The sequence below is a fragment of the Trachurus japonicus genome, chromosome 19 (assembly GCF_045865225.1).
Source record: "Trachurus japonicus isolate A0001 chromosome 19, Traja_1.0".
NCBI lineage: Eukaryota > Metazoa > Chordata > Actinopteri > Carangiformes > Carangidae > Trachurus > Trachurus japonicus.
Window position 1 is genome coordinate 24,931,519 of NC_140925.1, and position 19,112 is coordinate 24,950,630.

At 39.9% G+C, this 19,112-nt stretch overlaps 1 protein-coding gene across 3 annotated transcripts in view; it reads right to left on the minus strand.

The window, feature by feature from the left end:
* Positions 1-19,112, minus strand: part of nrg3b (neuregulin 3b) — a 187,585-nt gene that overhangs the window by 29,922 nt on the left and 138,551 nt on the right. For all 3 annotated transcript variants that reach the window (XM_085761445.1, XM_085761446.1, XM_085761444.1), the window contains exon 3: positions 1,894-1,967. In XM_085761445.1, the coding sequence (XP_085617571.1) occupies positions 1,894-1,967 (74 nt within the window). The remainder of the gene's footprint in view (positions 1-1,893; positions 1,968-19,112) is intronic.

Below are 19,112 nucleotides of genomic sequence, written 5' to 3' on the forward strand. Positions count from 1 at the left end.
TAAGCAAACCCTCTTCATATTTTACCTTCTGAGGCTTATTGTCTCTTATATTTTAGGTATTTGAAAAATGTGGTATAGATGCATGGTAATCTATTTGTTTCTGTTTGTGTCCATTGTTGTTGCAAAACACAATACGGTGCAGCTTATCTCTAAAAGAATACCATAAAAATCTTCTGATCTGGGCACGAAGGAAAATTGATGTCTGCCGGTAGAAGATAAAATAAATCCCATCGTGAAAACGGGGCGTCATAAGGGAGCATGAAACATACTTCCTGACACTGGCTTGTGACCCCATTAATGGACTCTCAGTGGACCTGGTGGCATCAAACAGAAGGCAATAGGAGTTAAGTTTTCACTCTGACTCTTGCTGCAGAGGAGCCAAGTCACTCCATAAAACAGTGTGAATTGGTAAAGCCGCAGTCTCATGGGAAAGGCTCGGGGGCCTCCAATTTCTCTTCCTTGTACCTCTGACTTTTGCTTTATTTTTTAACTACACTACACAGCTGTCATGGGGATTCAAAGACTTCAGGGGAATTTTTCATGAACAATAGGAAACTGAAGACTTTCCTTCCTTTTATCTAGACTAAAGCAAAAGGAAGATTAAAGACTATAATAAAAGATACAGGAGGGTTTATGCGCAGGATTTAATTCTAATATCTTCACTGTAGCAAAGGGCTAAAAAAAACACAGGATCATGATTTTCATTTTGACTGTGTTTAGTAACTTAATAATGTTTCATATTGTATGATAATTGCTCTTCCACACACACCACAACAATATTGATGTGTGGCCACCATATAAGCAATGGTAGAAAATCCAGCAGCTGAAAACATCTACTGTATATTCTTATGAATTAAACACTCCAATAAATGTATTATAACACTTCCTCTTATATTAGTAAACTGTAGCTATGTAGAGAACTATGTGTCGGGTTTTTTTCCCCCCTCGCCATCAAAACACAAGTAAAAGCATTTTAAAGGGACAACAAGGAGTTTCTATTTGGTTATAAAAAAGTCTCACGTTAACGTGGATGAATCTACGCTACCCACACTTGTTAATGGGCCCATTTTCGATAAATATATCGTTTTGTCTCTATCGTTATTTTGTTATTATTAGTGGTGGTGGAAATGCTGGGCGAGCCGACCAGCGTTTCTTTACTTTCGGTTTCGTGGCGAGTCATGAGAATAACGCCGCTGAATCGCCGTTTATGGTCGGAACTACGACGGTATCTGAACCTCTTTGAACCTCTGACTTTAATTCTTGATGAATGAAAACATGAGTCCGTCTTGCGCCGGTCAAATAATTTCACAGTGCGCGGAGGCTCATAAATGTAATGTGAAAACGCTTCGCTTTTCCAAAACTCCTCGTTGTCCCGTTAACATTTTAATGAACCTGATCAAAACTTTTTATTTAGGCAGTTTTCAAGTTAGTTTGTCCATGAGTTTGGAACCACTTTGTATTTATTTACCTGACAGTGTTTTAACCAATATGCCTGAGTAAATAAAAGACTTTAATCTAACATCTCTGTGGCCAAGAGTGCCAGAATGTTTTGTGTCCTTAATGTTCCTAGGACTTACTATAGGTGAAACGATGCTTTTTATTGTGCACCAAGAATGAGAACTACCACACTATAACTACCATATATGCACTGGGAACCTTAAAAAAATACCCAAATGACTGTTAAGATTTCTCTTTACTAGAAACTAGATGTTATTCAGTGTTGTGTGCTGCAACTGTTATCTAAGACTTATCTCACTGGATTTATATTTATGGTACTATAGAGATTCACTCGAGGCCATGCAACATGCACTGGCTATGGACTTGTTTTCATGTTGCAGATCAATACAACACTACTGTACGATGAAAAACAAACAGACAGAAAAAAGAGCGTACTTGGATCTGACAAGATAGCATCTGTCTTGGGTACAAACTGGTCACAGCGTAGTCCATGGTAACCTTCCTTACACCTGAAGGAGAGAGAGAGAGAGAGAGAGAGAGAGAGAGAGAGAGAGAGAGAGAGAGAGAGACAGAGAAAAAAGACAGATTTGAGATTAGAAGTAAGACAAACCAAGCAAAAAGTGCTGAGGTACAACAAGAAGACTTTCAGATAAGGAAAGTAAAGAACAGGAAAACCGAGACGCAGAAGTGAATGGACGGTTGAAGAAAAAAAAAGAAAAAGAAAGTGAAGTGCTCACTGAGGACTGAGGTGGCGGTGGAAGATACACAGAAACTGTGGAGAGGGGTGGGGTGAGAAGAAAGAGAGGAAGGGGAGGATAGCTGGGCAGGCCTAAGCAGCGCCTGCAGCCTCACTGATAGCACATGACTGACAGGAATGCCAGGTCCCAGTGGAAGACATGGGCTACTGGGATGAAGAGTGTTTGGCGTGATGCAGACGACGCAAAGATCTACAGCGGACGGGAAGCTGCCATAGTTGGAACAGCCATATAAACAAAGTTCTGGCAGAGTCCAGATATTTGCCTTCATCACCAAATAAATATCCCTCTACTGTCGATGCCTGCAGATCCCCCAGCACCTGTCATAAATATACCCACTCAAATGATGTCATTTAAAGTCTGGGCTGTCTATGTTGCAATATTTTATAAAAATCCTTAAATATACAAGAGCTGTGAGATTTGGTTGTACATTATAATTAACCTATAATTCCTCTTAATTAAGGATTTCATTTTCATTTCTTTTACTTTTGGTTGTTGAAAGACTTGAAGAACAAATTGTACTTTGAAAATGAAAAAAAAAAAAGTTACAAAAGACAAAAATTAGAAAGTTTGAAGCGAGTTCCTCAGGACGCAGCCCCACTTTGGCACAATGCTCAGTAGTTTTTCTTTTTCTTTTTCTCAAAGAGGACTTAAGCATTTTTCATTCCTGTCCTCAACATGGCCATACTGCGAGCACATCCAGTGGGCTGATCCATCCCTCTGCTCGTTCACAGCTTAGGGGAGACAATTGAGGGATTTGCTTTGATGTGTCTGTTTCAACATAAACTTGTACATGAGTGAGCGACGTGTCAGAATTGTCCGCATTTTCTTTATTCCATCAGTCAGTGACATATTGTTGGTAAACTGGGGGGATTTGCGCTCTCACACATGTGCTCCATCAATATCTGTCCACCACATTTCCACCTGCGTCACAGATCCTGCATACAGTGTAATGCTCTGGGTGACAGGCAAGAAGTGGACCATTCGCAGTCTCACTCAGCTCGGCTTGACCTGATAAATGAAGACAAAACAACACGGCCGACAACAAGTGAGCTATGTAAAACGAAAAGAGCAGCGGTGGAGATCACAAGTTAATGGTTAGGGCTGAGATCACAGTGAAAACTGTGATAGATTGTCATCTTTCTTTTACTTCCTTTCATTTTTTTTTTTTTTTTTTTTTTACACCTCGAGCTGTAGTTTCAGCTCCATTTGTTCAGTGTGCCTCAGCAATATGTGCTGTTTGTTATCTTTTTCTGTTTATGCTGTGATGCAGGATGGAACTGCAAAAATGATGAAAATAAATAGAATACATGGTCCTCTAATTTCACGCTGGCTCAAAGCTGATGATTGTGCTAATGCAACTGCATCAACACTTTCACTTTGTCAGTTTTCCTTTTCAGTTTGTCTGTTTACTGTTTTTTATTTTTCTATTGCTGCTCCAAAGGAACCTGCTCCTGCCAAAGAAGGCGGAGCAGCAGAGGTGAGGCGAGGTGAGCACTAGAGTTGTGCCTTAGTGCTCGGGTGATTCAGTGCAATTTTGGCAACAAATGTATTTCTACTTACACAGAGCACTGCATAACAAGAGATTGAAAAATAATTCAGTGGGGTATCCAGCATTTTTGATTTGTATCAGCTGACTTTTCGTTAGTACTATTGCACTGTTTTTCACAAAAGAACTGTGAAATAAAGATGTAAAAGTGAAGGGCGTGCTCCCGAGTGAATGTGGAAAGCTTTTCAAAAACACGGTGCCATTCACAGTGATCAGCGGCCCCGTCAAGCTGCAGGGCGTGATCGTTGAAACGGTCATTCTGTATTATGTGGCAGTAAAAATCTCTCTAACAGCACCTTTAAATAGTGGCTCTCATTACTCTTCAACCGATGTGTGAAAAATATCCTTGAATTAAGCCCTATAAATCTTCTATCGCAAACTGTCATTTCATTTCCAAAGTAATAAGCAAAACACACAAAACCTCCACAGTGCTCTGCTCAGGCAAAGGAGGGGATAAAGAACTGGATTCTCCGCTGTGACCGTCTCTCCTGCAGACATCTACCTCTTAATTAAACAGAAAAAAATTACTACTTCAAACATCCAAGCGTCCTCCAAACTCTGTCTCTCATCCTCCTCTCTCATAGACAGAATATGTTGCGTTGTGTTGTGTTGTGTTGTGTGTGTTGTCCTACAGAGCTGCACACAGAGCTATATGAAGTCATTTTGTTGGGATCATTACTGCTGGAGAAATTTTTAGGAAACAATTATGATATGATGAAATGAGGGATTACAGAAAAAAAAACTGTTGTCATAAGTCAGATGATAGCTCCATTTAAAGTATTCATGGTATTTATATATTGGCCATGCTGCATAATTACATTCATAATACAGCATCTAGCATAACAATTTCTAGCCTCAGTTGGATTCCTATGGTCATTGTGATGCATTCAGTATGCATTTTGGAGAGCAAATAGGCGAATGGCAACATGATTTAAGTGATCTGAAGATGGCTCGTCGATGAAATAGAAAGGGAGTATCCATTTAAAACGTTATCATTAATCACCAGCAGAGATAGTCTATTAAAACAGAGCAAACATTGAGCTACAGTGAAATTGAATATGCAAAAAGAACATGCCATATGATGCGTAAAGCACCAGTCCAAATGACTAATGCAATGATATCAGATTAATTACCCAATGGAAACTGCTTTTGTATGGTGGAAATTAAGTCAGGGCCACAGTGGAAGAGGAGTGGAGTATTGACACGTGCATTCATCTTGCATTGGATGTGAAAATTGAATGTTTGCGTTGAACTTAAGTTTCCACATGCATATCAAAGGGAAGAGGGAAGCTTTTGAGTTGAGTAATGTTCTTGTTGCTGGAGCTGAAAAAAATCTTTGGGCATCCCCATGTTTTTCGCTGAATCCTTGATTAGATACAAAACACACGCACTGTCCCTTCAGCACCCTTCTTTATTGTCAGTGTGCCAGTCTCAGTCAAACAGCCAATGATGCATCACAAAATCCAGGGAGGCACCCAAGGCAGCCAGTCAGATTTCAAGGGTACATCATTCCTCCCCTTGCATCACTTGCCTCTGCCCTACCTCACACCTTTTATCCCTGAGAGTGAGCTGAGAAGCCTTGTTAGTATTCTGAATCACAAACCCAAAGGCAGAAAGCCTGTCTGGCTATCTGTTTACGTCTGGGCCTGCTCTCTGTTTGTCTATGTCTCCATCTCTCCCCTCCTACCATCTTTGTAGCACTGTGAAACAAGCTCAGCCATCCCTCAATGAGATGCAAACAATGCTTTGTAATGTGTTTGTGTGAACATGGCGTTGAAAGCTTGAATAGATGATAAACAATATGAGATAATGACACGCTTTGAGTGAGTGTTTGGGTGTGTATCTCCAACACACAGGGAAAATGGAAGAATAAGAGCTTGTAGTATATTTATGTATGTGTGTGTTAGTGGGGGAAATATCTCACTGTGAACCCTGATGTTTGTGTATCTATGTGGGCTGGGACATACTGTATGTGACTGCTTCCTTGTGCGTGTGCGTTTCTATCCTGCAGTCACTGTGTGTATGAACAGCAACTATAGACTGGGAGCATGTTTTCCCCCACTGCTCCAGAGCTGTCTGTGACTACCCAGCTGCTTTTAACACATGTTCCAGTCACAGGGAAAACACACCTCTAAATCTGGAGGATGACAGAGGGGTGGGGAGCACTGCCTCATGACTAATTACCATCCTCCCTGTTAATTAGCGTGAAGAAGAAGGAAAAAAAGCGGATAGTCTGAGTGCAAGGGGAGGGAAACGAGGTTCAAGGAGGAGAGAAGGGATGGGGATGTGATCAAGTCAACCAAACTTTTCATTTAGCTTCTGACATCCATCCATATTAGCCTCCACATGTTCTATATAATAAGCCTATAGGAGCTACAACTGTTGAGGCATCATAGCTCACTGTTAATTAAAACTGCCTCCAGAGTGTTGAGGACTTGATGACAAGACTGCATCAGGCGTGTAGTTCGTAGTTTTAACAGGATCAATTGTGAGATGCAGGATTTAAAAGCAGCTTAAACCCTACATTTTACCAGAAAATTGCAGTGACACAGCTTATTGTGGTTCTACAGTTAAGTGCTATAACGCAGTTAAGGTTTGACAAAAGACTTGAGTCATTTGAGGTAAAGTTCAAAGTTCATTCTTGGCTTTGAACACAACAGTTTCCACCCCACCCCCCCCCCCAAACACTTTGAACACTTTTTCTCTTTCTGCTGAAACTAAGATGGGAAGATCAGTCCTGCTCACATCACAAAGACTGGAAACAGGGAGAAATTGTGTCCTGCAGCCAAGAAACAGTCACACACACAGTATGCCATTGCCAACCAGAACCGGTGAGCTTTAGAGATGCTGCAGCGCAAGTTTTGCTCCCTTAAACAAACTGAGGTGAGACGTTTGCTCTCATTTCCAGTCTTTATGCTAAGCTAAGCTAAGCTAACCAGCTCTTGGCTGCAGCTTGAAGCAGCAGCAGAGAGCTGTCCACATTCTGTTTCCAAGTGGTATTAATGTTGTTCCGCAAGGAAGCATTGCAAAGAAAAATATAGTACATTTCAGCACTTTTAGAAAGGTCACAGCCAAAATATATGCTCATTGTCTAGATTATCAAACAGACAATGAATCATTTGTTTCTGGCTGCTGGAGCCTCAGCAAAATGGATATCATGATCAGCCTGGCTACTGTCTAATGCAAGAAACTCAAATTACTCAAGAAATCCCTGATCGCACAGCTCTGATGAAGGGCAAATAAAACACTTGGTGGGCTGCCACAGACCACCACATTGGCAGAAGAAAATAAAAATCTATAAATTCAGTCCCAGCTGATCCTCAGTTTCTGTCACAGCTGCAGCTGTCCGTCATTTCCTTTTCGTTGGGGAAAGCCACCAATAGTTGCACCCTGTGCTGTACAGTAAATTAGGCATTGATTTTTCTGCAAAATTTCATTGTTGATCTCTAGACATTACATTGTGCAATCAACATTTACTTCAAAATTATTAGTTAGCCTACAAAAAATGTTGTTTATTGGCTCCCTAATATCACCTCTACAGCCACAAGGCTGGTAAGTCTTGAGTAAAATTGCCTTGTTCAGTTTCTTTTTGCAGTAAAATTTGGGTAAATTGATACATAATGTATGTGTATTCATTTGTATTTTACTATGGCAATAGCAAAAAGAAATTGAATATTTCATTACATTACATAATTTAGTACACACTGTATAGCTTTATACATAATGTATGCACCTGTCTTATATGGAATTATAAAGTTTCTTTTTTATTGGTTTCTATATTTCTGGGCTTTCTAGTCTGATTGAAGGGAAATGGTTTTCAATGGGGATATACTGTAAAGCTGCATTGAAAAGCCCATCCCTATTTAGAGCATTAGGCATCCTGCAGCCTTCATTAATAGCTATGGTTATCTCATTTTAAAAAAGAGAGGGTCAAGCACAGCCAAACTTTAGCAAAGTGAAAAGCTCTCTAGCAGCATCTCAATTTATTTGGATGACATACGTACAACTAAAGCTGGTGAAAGCCCTGAACAGCGGGACTTAACCATCACCAGCTTATACGTGTTGGCTGTTAGTGCCAAAATGAAATGAATAACTTTTTCTGGTGGTATAAATACACGACACAGAAGCTTTAAGTAAACCAACGAGGGAACACACACTGCATGCCTTTGAAATGTTGGCACTTGAGCTAATCTATGCTTGATGGTGATTAGGTTAAGTTAGCAGAAAGTATCTACAAATAATCTGAAACACAGCTAATGTTGGACTGAATCCGTTTTCTCTTAATTATCCGACTTCTTGGAAATCTCAGTCTCACTATCTAAGGCAATCATTATTTGGCAGCAGGGGTTCTCACCACACACTAGACACATTTATTTCACTGCACCAAGTATTTTGACTCACTGCCACATTTCGTATGGCACACCAACTGGTGCAGTTGATGCTCTTGAGTATTTCTAAGTTGGGCGTTACCCCTAATTTCCATAACTTGACCTATAAGTCATGCATAGTAAAATCAAGATTAGCATATGCATGGGGATCACAGATGCAGTATGGCATTATGTTAATTGGTAAATATTGAAATAAATTATTCAAATTTCTTTCACTGTTGTAGGTTGGCCTATACTGTAGTATTCTAATTTGCCCATTTGTGAGATATGGCATGTGCTGCCACCCATGATATACACCTATTTCATCAAGTGTATAAATACAGCATTGGAGAAGGCTGAGGGCATGCCGCTGATTTAAGCTGCACTTGCTTTCTACCGCAGCCTAATTTTTACCACTGGGAAGGTCTGAATGACTGACTAAAATCCATTTTTTATGAGGAGGAAAAAAGTAGATCTCCAGTGGTCTAATTTCTTTTATAATAAGAAACACACACATACACATATCACGCCCACCACATGCCGGCATGCATGCACACAGGCATACACTGCTTCACTCTCAATATCACGGCCTAATCAGCGGCTGACACTTCTCTCATTGTTATTGATGGGCTGCGAGGGAAGAATAGGCTATGAGTTGGCTGCAATCTGGCCAGATTGTTCTATGGGTCCCAAAAAAAACATACACACAAATCAAGGCCAAAATGCCTGCAATAGACGGTTTTCTTCCTTTATCGCATAAGCCATACATATTGCTATCTGTCTTGTGCAGCAGTGCAGCGGGGAAGGTAGGCTGGACATGATTTATACCTTGAGTGAATTTGATGGATGTCTATTACTATGTGTGAGCTGTTTACATACAAGAGTGATATGCAGCTGCCAGGATGTGTCTGTTGAAAACTTAAATGCCTTAGCAAGAAGAGGCCAAAAAGATGTAGCGCTTGAAGGCTGGCTGTCACTGAGGAACTTTTCTTACTGTGATGCGACCATAGCGGTTACATAATTGGCATCATAAATTTGAATGCATTTAATTACTTTGATGACAAAACAGCACAATAATGAAGAGATTTCATTTGCTGTGGACATGGAGAGTATGATGTGTGATATAAAGCTCTATAATATTGTGATTAAAATCTGGCCTGTCAGTCACACATCTGTAGTCTCATACATGCAAATACAACTACAACTAATTAGAATTTCATTTTGGTTCGTACTAATGAGTCTCTTTACTGTAGCAATAAATACACTGTATAAACCCAAGAAAGGTTATATTGTCCTCATTTCTTTCAGAAGGTTTCACTACTTTTCAGTTCTTGAATACATTTAGCAGCTCTTGTAACTAGTGTCTACAGTATGCTGCCTTTTCTTGGGCTGTACCCTGGTGTAATTGCTGCTGCAATGTCCCCATTTTGCTGCAGGGATCATTACATTTTCATCAGCTAAGACAGTAAACAAGATGACTGCAGCCATTTCATTCATCAAGATAAACAAACACACTTACGCAGTCTGACTATCAAATGTCATCTGAGCTAACTAGTGAAATTAAATACAAAAAAAAAAAAGAAAAGTACTTCAATAGGTGCATGGCACAATGAGAGACGCAAGGCACACGGTGTTCTGGTCTAGTGTGCTCAATCTACAATGCTCCAAGAAGTCATTAAGCTGGTGGAGGATGAAGATGTCCCGGCTTGTTTGTGTGTCAGCGGTGCTGAACATGGAAACCGGGAGCTGGCACTGTATCACGCAGGAGTGCACACTGCATCATGACGGAGCTCCCAAGCTGCGACTCTGTAACAGGTGCTGTTTCAAAGGACTAGAGATAACAGAGGGGAAAAAAGGGGCGAAGGGAGACGGACACAGTCAGAGAGAGGGAGAGGGTGGGGTGGGGGTGCTGCTAAAGGGGATGTATTCCTCTTCATCTTCAGAGATTCCTCTCTGCTCTCTCTTTCGGGGTGTATGAGTGTGTGCGTGCGTGCATGCTTGTGCACACGTGAACACAATAGCAGAGACACAAATAAATATATAAATGAAAAATACTGGCAGACTGGGAAATTCTATTCTGTTTTTGAAGGGAATAATACTTTAAGCTCCGCTCTTGAAGATTAAGGATGAATTTCTACCAGCAGTCCATACAGGTTAAATATTCATAAGATTTGCACTTCTAACCTGGTATAATACCAGACACCTGCATTGTGTACTGTTACGTACTACCTGCAAGTAACCTTCCACTGACACATTTTTATCATTTTAGCCTCTCCACTTCTCCTGATCCATAATTTAGAGGTTTACTGGAAAAAAATGCTTGTGTGCTTCTGCTTCCACACTGGACTGAAAGAAAAACAAAAAGAGATTCTCTTTGCTGTGGGGAACAAAAGACCTTTTTTTCCTGATGTATTTTCTAATGTCTCTTGTCTCCTTATCTCTAAATATAGGCACAGAGCAAGCCTAACACAGGCACACTGGAGGGAGGGGGGTGGATAACTTTATCATCCATCAAGTCTATTTATGATGATCATCTGGTGTGTTTGCAGAGGGCTTGCTAAACATCATCAATTAATATATTCTGTGGAGAGTGGGAGCAAAAACAATCGACGGCTCTTATTCTATAGAGTGAAAACAATATAGATAACCAGCTACAGCAGATACATGCTGCTGTTTGCTCCTGTGCTCCACTAGTTAGATGTCCAGTATTAAAGTTATGGCCTTTTTAATGTGTTATTTGAAATCTTTCAGCAAATGTACAGAAGAAGTTTGACTATGGGGATGCGGAACTGAGATTACAACCTTGCACTCTCTTTGTGAAGCAATTAGGTAAAGTTTATAGTTGTGGCCCTTTGCATTCTAATCTAATCACTTCAACTATTGCCAACACTGATGATTGTATTCGTCATTCAGGTAATTTGGGACTTCCCAGATGATAAGAGAGCTGAATGTTTGGACTAAACCCATCCTGTCTATTTTTAAAGACACCAAAGAAGCTATGAGAGCCATCACAACACATCTTCCTGAATCACCAGAGACATTCCTGTGACTTTTATTATTCATTAGACTTCTCCTTTTGCCAGACAGCCACAAAAGCAGACTTGGCTTCCTTTGCTATGATGCACCGCATTACGAATTTAGCAGGGGTGTTTGAACTGTACCTTGAGAGGACATAATGCGATTATTAAACAGTAATAAAGGAAGATGGCACAAGACAGAGAGGGGGGAAAACACCACTAGAGCCCCCGTTTGTCAAGAAGGTGTGTAAACGTTTATCCTCTTTGGTATCATTCACAAAGCCCCTTCACGACTGACGCTATGAAAAAGTAATTAAGTTCATCTGTGTTGCCTGGATCTACAATAACAGATTGAAAAATGCATTTGTGACATAACTCATTTCTTGCGCGTGATTGAGTTGCATATTTATTTGTAAACAGATCTGTATGACTTTACCAAAGGTGCCAAGAATTGTAGTAGGCGCGGCAGATTACATCACCACAGCAGGAGCTGAGTGACCTGAATAATTCACCTCCTTCTGGTAAGTAAAGCTGTGTGTATCATCGCATCATTGTCTTGTATGCACACATTGTACAAAATGGGGGGGGGGGCTTGTCTCTGAGCCAGTGATCCGCTCAGAATAATGCAGATTCACTTGCATGTTCCATACTGGAAACATGACTTGAGTGCCTTTGAATCTTGAATGGATTTTAATGTGTAACAGCTTACAGAGCAGGAAGAGAACTCCTGTTCATTTGACACGCATATTGCTTTACACGCTTTCAAATGTACAGTACATGTATGTTGAATCATTTGAGGAGGTAATTTGAAAAATTGAATAAAAGTGTCCTTTGTATGATGGGGCGCATTATTTACTAAGTCTGAGTAAGAAATATCTTTTTCCCTTCACTCTTTTGGAAAAGAACAGTAGACAGTGAGAAATGACCTTTACCCAAACAAGTGCTCTGGTTTGTAAATAAGCGAGGCATTAAATGCAGAGATCTCTTTATAATCATGAGGTGAGATGGATGCTTTGCTGTAAACTGGTAATTTAGTCTTAAAGGAAAGGGCACTGATTATAGGTGGCAAGCTGAGATCTTTTGACATGTAGTATCAGTGTCTCCTGGAGAACTGTCATTTTCTATCTTCTCTGGAGCAAAAACATCAACCTTACCTTACTTTTGAGTTGACTATTATTTCATATGCAACTCACTGTAATAAAAAAAAGGAAAAAAAAAGACTACTTTGTGAGATAATGGGTATTGTATCGCACTGTTTTTGCCTCTGTAAATTTACTATTAGTTGGAAAAAACTAATGTTTTGCGGAAACCTCCTCAGGCTCTGAAAATTAAAATTCCTCCCTATTTTCTGATATTCTATAAACCAAACAACTGTGAACAATTAATCAGGAGAGTAATCAGCAGATTAGTTGATAATAAAAATACTTTGTCACAGCATGAACAGAAGTCTTTATTATTATTATGTTAAAAAGGGGGATCCCTTTGAGTTTCCTCTCCATGACTGGATCAATATCATCGTGTTCATAAATCCAGTTTAAGACGACATTTGTTTTGCGACGTTTGAATTTTTGATCAAATACAAAATATTAAAACAGCTGTTTAGCACATGTGTCCCGCTGTTATGAAATACATCAGCCTCATTTTTTATGTGTCAAACCAAAACTCATTTTTGGTGAACGCAAACATGATAAGATCATGTCATCATGGTACGATCTCGCTGAAATTTGATAAACCATGACATTGAATTATCACCCTGTCAAAACCAGAGTGCTCCATAGTTTGGCCCTTTAATGATGAGGCAGTGAGGGACAGACAGAGAGCGTGGGGGTGGATGTTGTGATCACAGGATATGAGAACTGCCATGGAAATACATTATTTGACCAATCAGTGATTAATAATTTAAAAATGAAATGTTTTCACTGCATGTAGCAAAATCAATATGAACATTTTACATAGAATAATAAAGGCCAAGGTTGAAAAAAATCTAATACCAACAACAAACTGAAAGAGATACAGTAAATAAAATACCAGTGCACAGATAAATATGAATGCACACACATGCATCTATTTGTATGCATACATTTCATCGAGTTCAGATTCTATTTCAAGAACAAGACAAAACTATAAAAAACACTTCGGGTTGTATTTGTAGCTGAATATCGGCGTTAAATATGGTTAAATCTAGCATGCTTAAGTTTCCTGTTGATGGTTGTACCACTTGAACGTTGACACTTATGTTCACACTTTTTGTCAATGGCGTAAACAGGATGGTCGGTCTATGACGTGCTGCCATATACAAAGATTTTTACACCAGAAATGGGTGTGAAACACTGAATGCCCCCAAGAGCTGTGAATAAATACTACTATCATGTGCACAGGATTATGCTGTGGTTTTCTCCACGAACGTCAATGATATTAGTTGTGGCCGTATCCTTGCTTCTCGTCTTGCCCTACATTGTACAAATCTGACTCTGGTGTTTATGTATCAGAGGGATCATTCTGCTCTGTGATGCATAACCGAGTGCAAAACCCCCGACGCCACGTGGCTCCAGGTGTTTCCTCTGCTCTGTATTCATATTAGGAACTCATCAAGGAGGTCGAGCTGAGCTAACTTTCCTTCTTCCCACAGCTGATCTGCTCTGTATTCTTTTGTATTCTTTTGTATTTTGTATTCAGGCCCACTCACCTGTTCACGGGGTCACTGCATGTTCTTTTTTTTTTTTTTTTTCGTTTTTTGAAAATGATTTTCTGTAAAGAAAGAGGACAGCGCTGCCTTTTGTGTCCGATGTTTTGGATGCTGCTGACATCTGCTGCTACAACCTTAATCCTGTTGGCTACATTCAGCATGATTGAGTTCAGATCATTGCAAATGCTAATGGACTCCAAAGCACCTATACATAAACACTTGCAAATATACACACAAACAATTACAAATACCCAAACACACACAAAAAGTCTAGGCAGAGCTTTGTCTGTAGATGAACTGACTTGAAGCCAAACCCTCTGGCTCAGCTACAGTATCTGCTGTAAAAGATGGATTAGGGTCCTGTATAACTACTCTCACACTGAGGCACAATGTAATAAGTTGTGTGTGCGTGTGTGTGTGTCTGCCTCTGTGTGTGTGGGGATGTGCTGGTGAAGAGAGGCTACATCTTAAAGTGGCTGGCTACACACAGCTACACACTGTGCCTCCTCTGAGTTGAATGTGGTATGTTTACTCCTGCAAGCTGCCTACAAGTGCAAGAGGTTTAGAGGAGTGTGCTCTGATAGAGACGGCTGGAACAGCTTACACTGCTCTCTAACAGAACCCAAACAAGTGTCTGGGGGAAAGAAGAGATTGCTCCCATTGTGATCAATCTGACTGCCTTAGCCAACCAGCCTTGAATAGATGGTCACATTTCTTTACTCTGCAGGCAGACGCTGCCATGCAGCACACTGTCATACACAATGAATGGCATCTTAGCCCAGCTTAGAATCTGTCATTAAACTCATATTGTGCCTAGTGTCTTTATAATTACGTCTACACAGTATCTCGCAGTGTAATACCGGCTGAATGCATCCTAAATGTTTCCAGTCACAAATGTGTATGAGTAAAGAAAACGCAGTTTAAAAGACCTGGATGTTGTTTGGTTCCTATATCACAATTTCAGTGATGTATTATGTTCATACTGCTGGGTGCAAATGGAAAAATAATTGATTCCTACAGTGAAAACTGTGCTTATTTCAAACTGAGACCTTTCAAGCTTGTCGCAGAAGCTTTAAGAGCTTTAGAATCAGAAACAACCACAGCATTTTATCTGACAAACAGGGACAGGCTGCTGGTTTTATACATTTTAACCTGTTAATCATCTATTTTGCATATTCCCTTTTCCACCAGAATTCTTATTGGGCATTAATTTCTTCAGACTTTAGTTTTTGCAGCTGTCTCATTTAGAGGCAAACATCTAAATGTGCTTATTCTACTCTAGCATTATGTGGGTAATATTCTGACTTACTGATGATTTTACAAATGATACCACAGCTCTGTGCATACATCGACTGCCTTAAAGAAGTCATTTGCTTTATTTCATGCTGCTATGAACCTGCAGTTAAGTCATTTAAGTCAAGTCAATATGGCCACACTCGCCCTGTGCACAAGAGGAAGACTGCATACTTGAGCAATATAGTGTAATGAGTTCTTTTACTACTCCTATGTCTATATTTGTAATACTAGACCCAAGATAAATAGTATATAAGCTTTGATATTAACTCTTGAGAGTTAAGAATTCATCTCCCTAAGCAGGTCAATGCTTTGACACAACACAAATCTGAGCCCTGGGATCCAGCTGGAACACAAAACAAATACAGTCCTTAGGCAGTGAGAAAACAAAATCCCCCCCCTAAAAGATTTAAGGAATGGATTTCACATTTAGAAATGAAAAATGAGGCAGCAAGGCAAAGTTATAGCTGCGATGCTAATTGGAAGAGAATTGAGCCAGAGAAATAACCTCACAGTCTCACTGCAGATGTCAACCCTATAGATTTTTTCTGTGTGGACAGTGATCTATATTTACTATAGACTCTCTAAATACACCAATATTTTATGATTTACCTATCAGTGAGTTTTTCATGTAAGCAAAGGCTATTTTTTAACTCGTGGACAGCTATGAATTGGTATTGATTAAATTCTTATTCAATCCCCCCAGTTTTGCTGTTATTTCTGGCAGAAGCTGAGATATACTGCCTGTCTAGGTAAATGTGGCCAGAGTACAGAAATAGATGACCTCTGTTGCTTTAATTACCCTTGATCCCATGCAGTTTGGTCAGTCTGCTCTTTCTAATTTGCTGGACTATATTATTTGCATTCATTATACTGAAAAAAAAAAAAACAGAATTTCAAAGCAAAACTATCCTCAGTAGAGATGCTGCACATGCACCTGGTGGATATTTCACGGCTGATCTGGGGCTAGTTTTCAGGGAAATGACAACGTTTTAAAGGAATGCAAAAAAATACAGCAGAGAGATCCACATGATTTTGCTATAATTTGTTTCACTGGGCACATAAAAAATAAACTCAGATCATGGATCCGTCTGAGGCGAGCAGCGCTCCAGCTATGCAGTTGTCAGTGGATATGCTTCCACGTTTAGCCTTTGGTTAAATTCACTATATCTATCTGTGTCACACTTCAGAATCATGGCTAAAAGGATGAACATGAAAGTGATGGGCAAAAGAAATGAAAATGAAGGGTGGGTGAGCCTGGGAATTATAAGAGGCAAACCGTCAACGTGGAGTGCATCAGTGTCAGTCAAGCTCCAACCCCAATGATGGTGGCTAATTATATTTTCCTATGCTCAACAAATCATGCTGATAGGGAGAAACATTTTGCAACTCAATAGCCAGCTGACATCCACTGATAGCATTGTCAACAGAGTCAGCTGGGCTGCCTGCTAACATGGTTCGAGTGGAAAATTATGGTTGATCCCACAGATCCATGTTCTGTTTACATGCAGCGACGGGTACTGAGGAGGAGAAAATGAAGTGAAATGAATGAAAGAGGAATGAACGGACAACCTGAAAATAAATGATAGGAATAAAGGAATAAAAAAAGAATAAAGAAATAGAGAAATAAATAAACATGCCAAGGCATTGTATTGTGTATAGACTCTTATATACTTCAAGGGAAAGTGGTCTGAGGCTTTTGGACTCCACTGTATATATCCACGGGTAATGCAGCATGCACTCCAGCACAATTTTATCTCATTGGTAACAGCCTCAATGTTTAGTGTTCACACTGTGCTGGAGCTCTATTGAGTTAATGCTAATTGAACATTTCCTGCTGTTGCTGTTTTTGTATTAAAAGCATTCAACTGGAGAAAAAAATAGGTGACTTTTATTGTGAAGCAGTCACAGGAAACACAGTGTGTTTGTCTGATGATCTCCTCTGTACGTAGGAACCATCCACTCAGTTTGTTTGGCTTGGACAAACACAGGAGCTGCGCATGTCGTGATTGCTGCAGTATTAAAGTCCACTTCCATTTGTAAGCGCATGTGCTGCAAAATGAACCAGAACTGAAATGACGAAGCTTTCCCTGCTTGGAAAATAGACCTTTCACATTCAGTAATGTGTTATTTAATTGCTGATTAGTGATATCAAGACTTTTTTTCCCCCTCTGAAACAAACTGCAGCGGAATCAACACTGCAAAGGACGACAGTGCTTCCCCTGCTTCTCAGTGTAGAGCGTCTGAACCCCTTGTTTTCATTGTTGTGCTTGTTATGTGCCGAATGTCAGCACATAACACCCACATACAGTGAAATTATTTAGCGTTTTGTGCCATCTATCTGAACCTCCAACCCATCTGCTACATGAGTGATGTTTGTCCTAAATTATTCATTTCCATCTCCTCACTAATCACAGCCTTGTTTGACCTTGATACCGCAGACAGTGTTTTAAATGTTTTAAAGGAATTTAGTTAAAAACGAGCTCTAAAGCCTTTAATAATCTGTCAGCCTGGATGCCCTACATGCTGTTGCTCGGAGCCTCTCTTACAGTCTTCCACCCAGTCACTACTGCTGCATTGTTGAGGGGTAAAAATCTTCCAATTGTAGTCGTCTTGGCAGGGGCGTAATACTCATCTGGAAACGAAGATGCCGGAATTCACAGCAGGTGCTTGGCTTGCTCTTTAGAATTACAATAATGAGAAGAAATAAAAATAACAAAGAGACTAAAGCAGTACAATTCAAACTAGCCAAATAAAACAAGAAATTATGGAAGCCTGCGATACACTGTATATTCAAACATAGACGTTTGTTTGATGGCTTGTAGTATTTTACAGTGGTGGAAATTTGCAGCTTTCCTCTTTCTTTCTTTTTTCACCTGTAACTGTCAATATTATGCACAAATTCTCTCCTCCAACTGGCTCATCTTGCATGTGAGTGCTGCTGTAGCTTTTAATTACTTTCTTACACACTGCTGATTAGCTTTGCCAGCAGCCCAAAGCTCCTAGTGTGCGTACGTGTGTGTGGTTGTGGCATGTGTGTACCTGTGCAAGGATCCTAATCACGTCTGTTGCCACTAACATAACAACACATCTGCAAAATCAGTTTCATTGCACCCATTAAATAGCCATTTTTAAACAAAGATGAAGAAGAAGAAAAAAAGGATCTGCTATAAAACCAACGATCCCTGATGCATGACCGCGTGTGATTTCAGGATAACTGATCAGGCGTCTGCTGAATTAGCAAGAGGGTGGCTCAAGATCTCTCACTCTATCCTTCTGCTTTGAAGTGGTGGTGATGACGAGATTACATCGTGGGGGTAATGAAGGATAACCTTCAGTGTTTTATCTCTACACATTCGCCCGTTTGTCCGCATCTCTGGCACGGACATATTCACCTGGAACGTAGCAGCGCCAGATGTCTGAGCTTATTAGCACTCCAACCATTTCAAGCGAGGAGTCATTTCTGTTGTTTGGTTTGTGTGTTGAATGATCATTTAACTCATATATTATTTCACGATAAAGTGCTTTGTGTGCTTTTTAATTCAATTTCAAGTTTGAGAAAAAAGAAATCATACTACGACCCTCATTGGTAGAGATGCTTATTTGGAGTTTGGCCGAATAACATTTATGTTAAAGTCAAATCACTGACATACTGTAGGTGATGTGAAATTAAAACTTGATCAAATAGCAGAAAGGACACATTCATTTGTGATTGGCGGTGGGTTGGGCACCAGCTGCTGCAGCTCTGTCCGCTAAGTGGACGCACAACATGAAGAGACCAGTTTCTCAGCTTTTCATTTTGCTTTCATATTTTCACTTTCATGTGTATATCTAGATGAAAACAATGCAATCACCTTTACAATCATTTAGATGTAACCCTCCTGTTTGTTTGAAATTGTGTTTATATTACTTTTATTTCCCTTCGTTTGTTTTCTTTTGTTATGACCATAAGTCACTGTTATTACACCAATAAGCAGCTATCCAAAG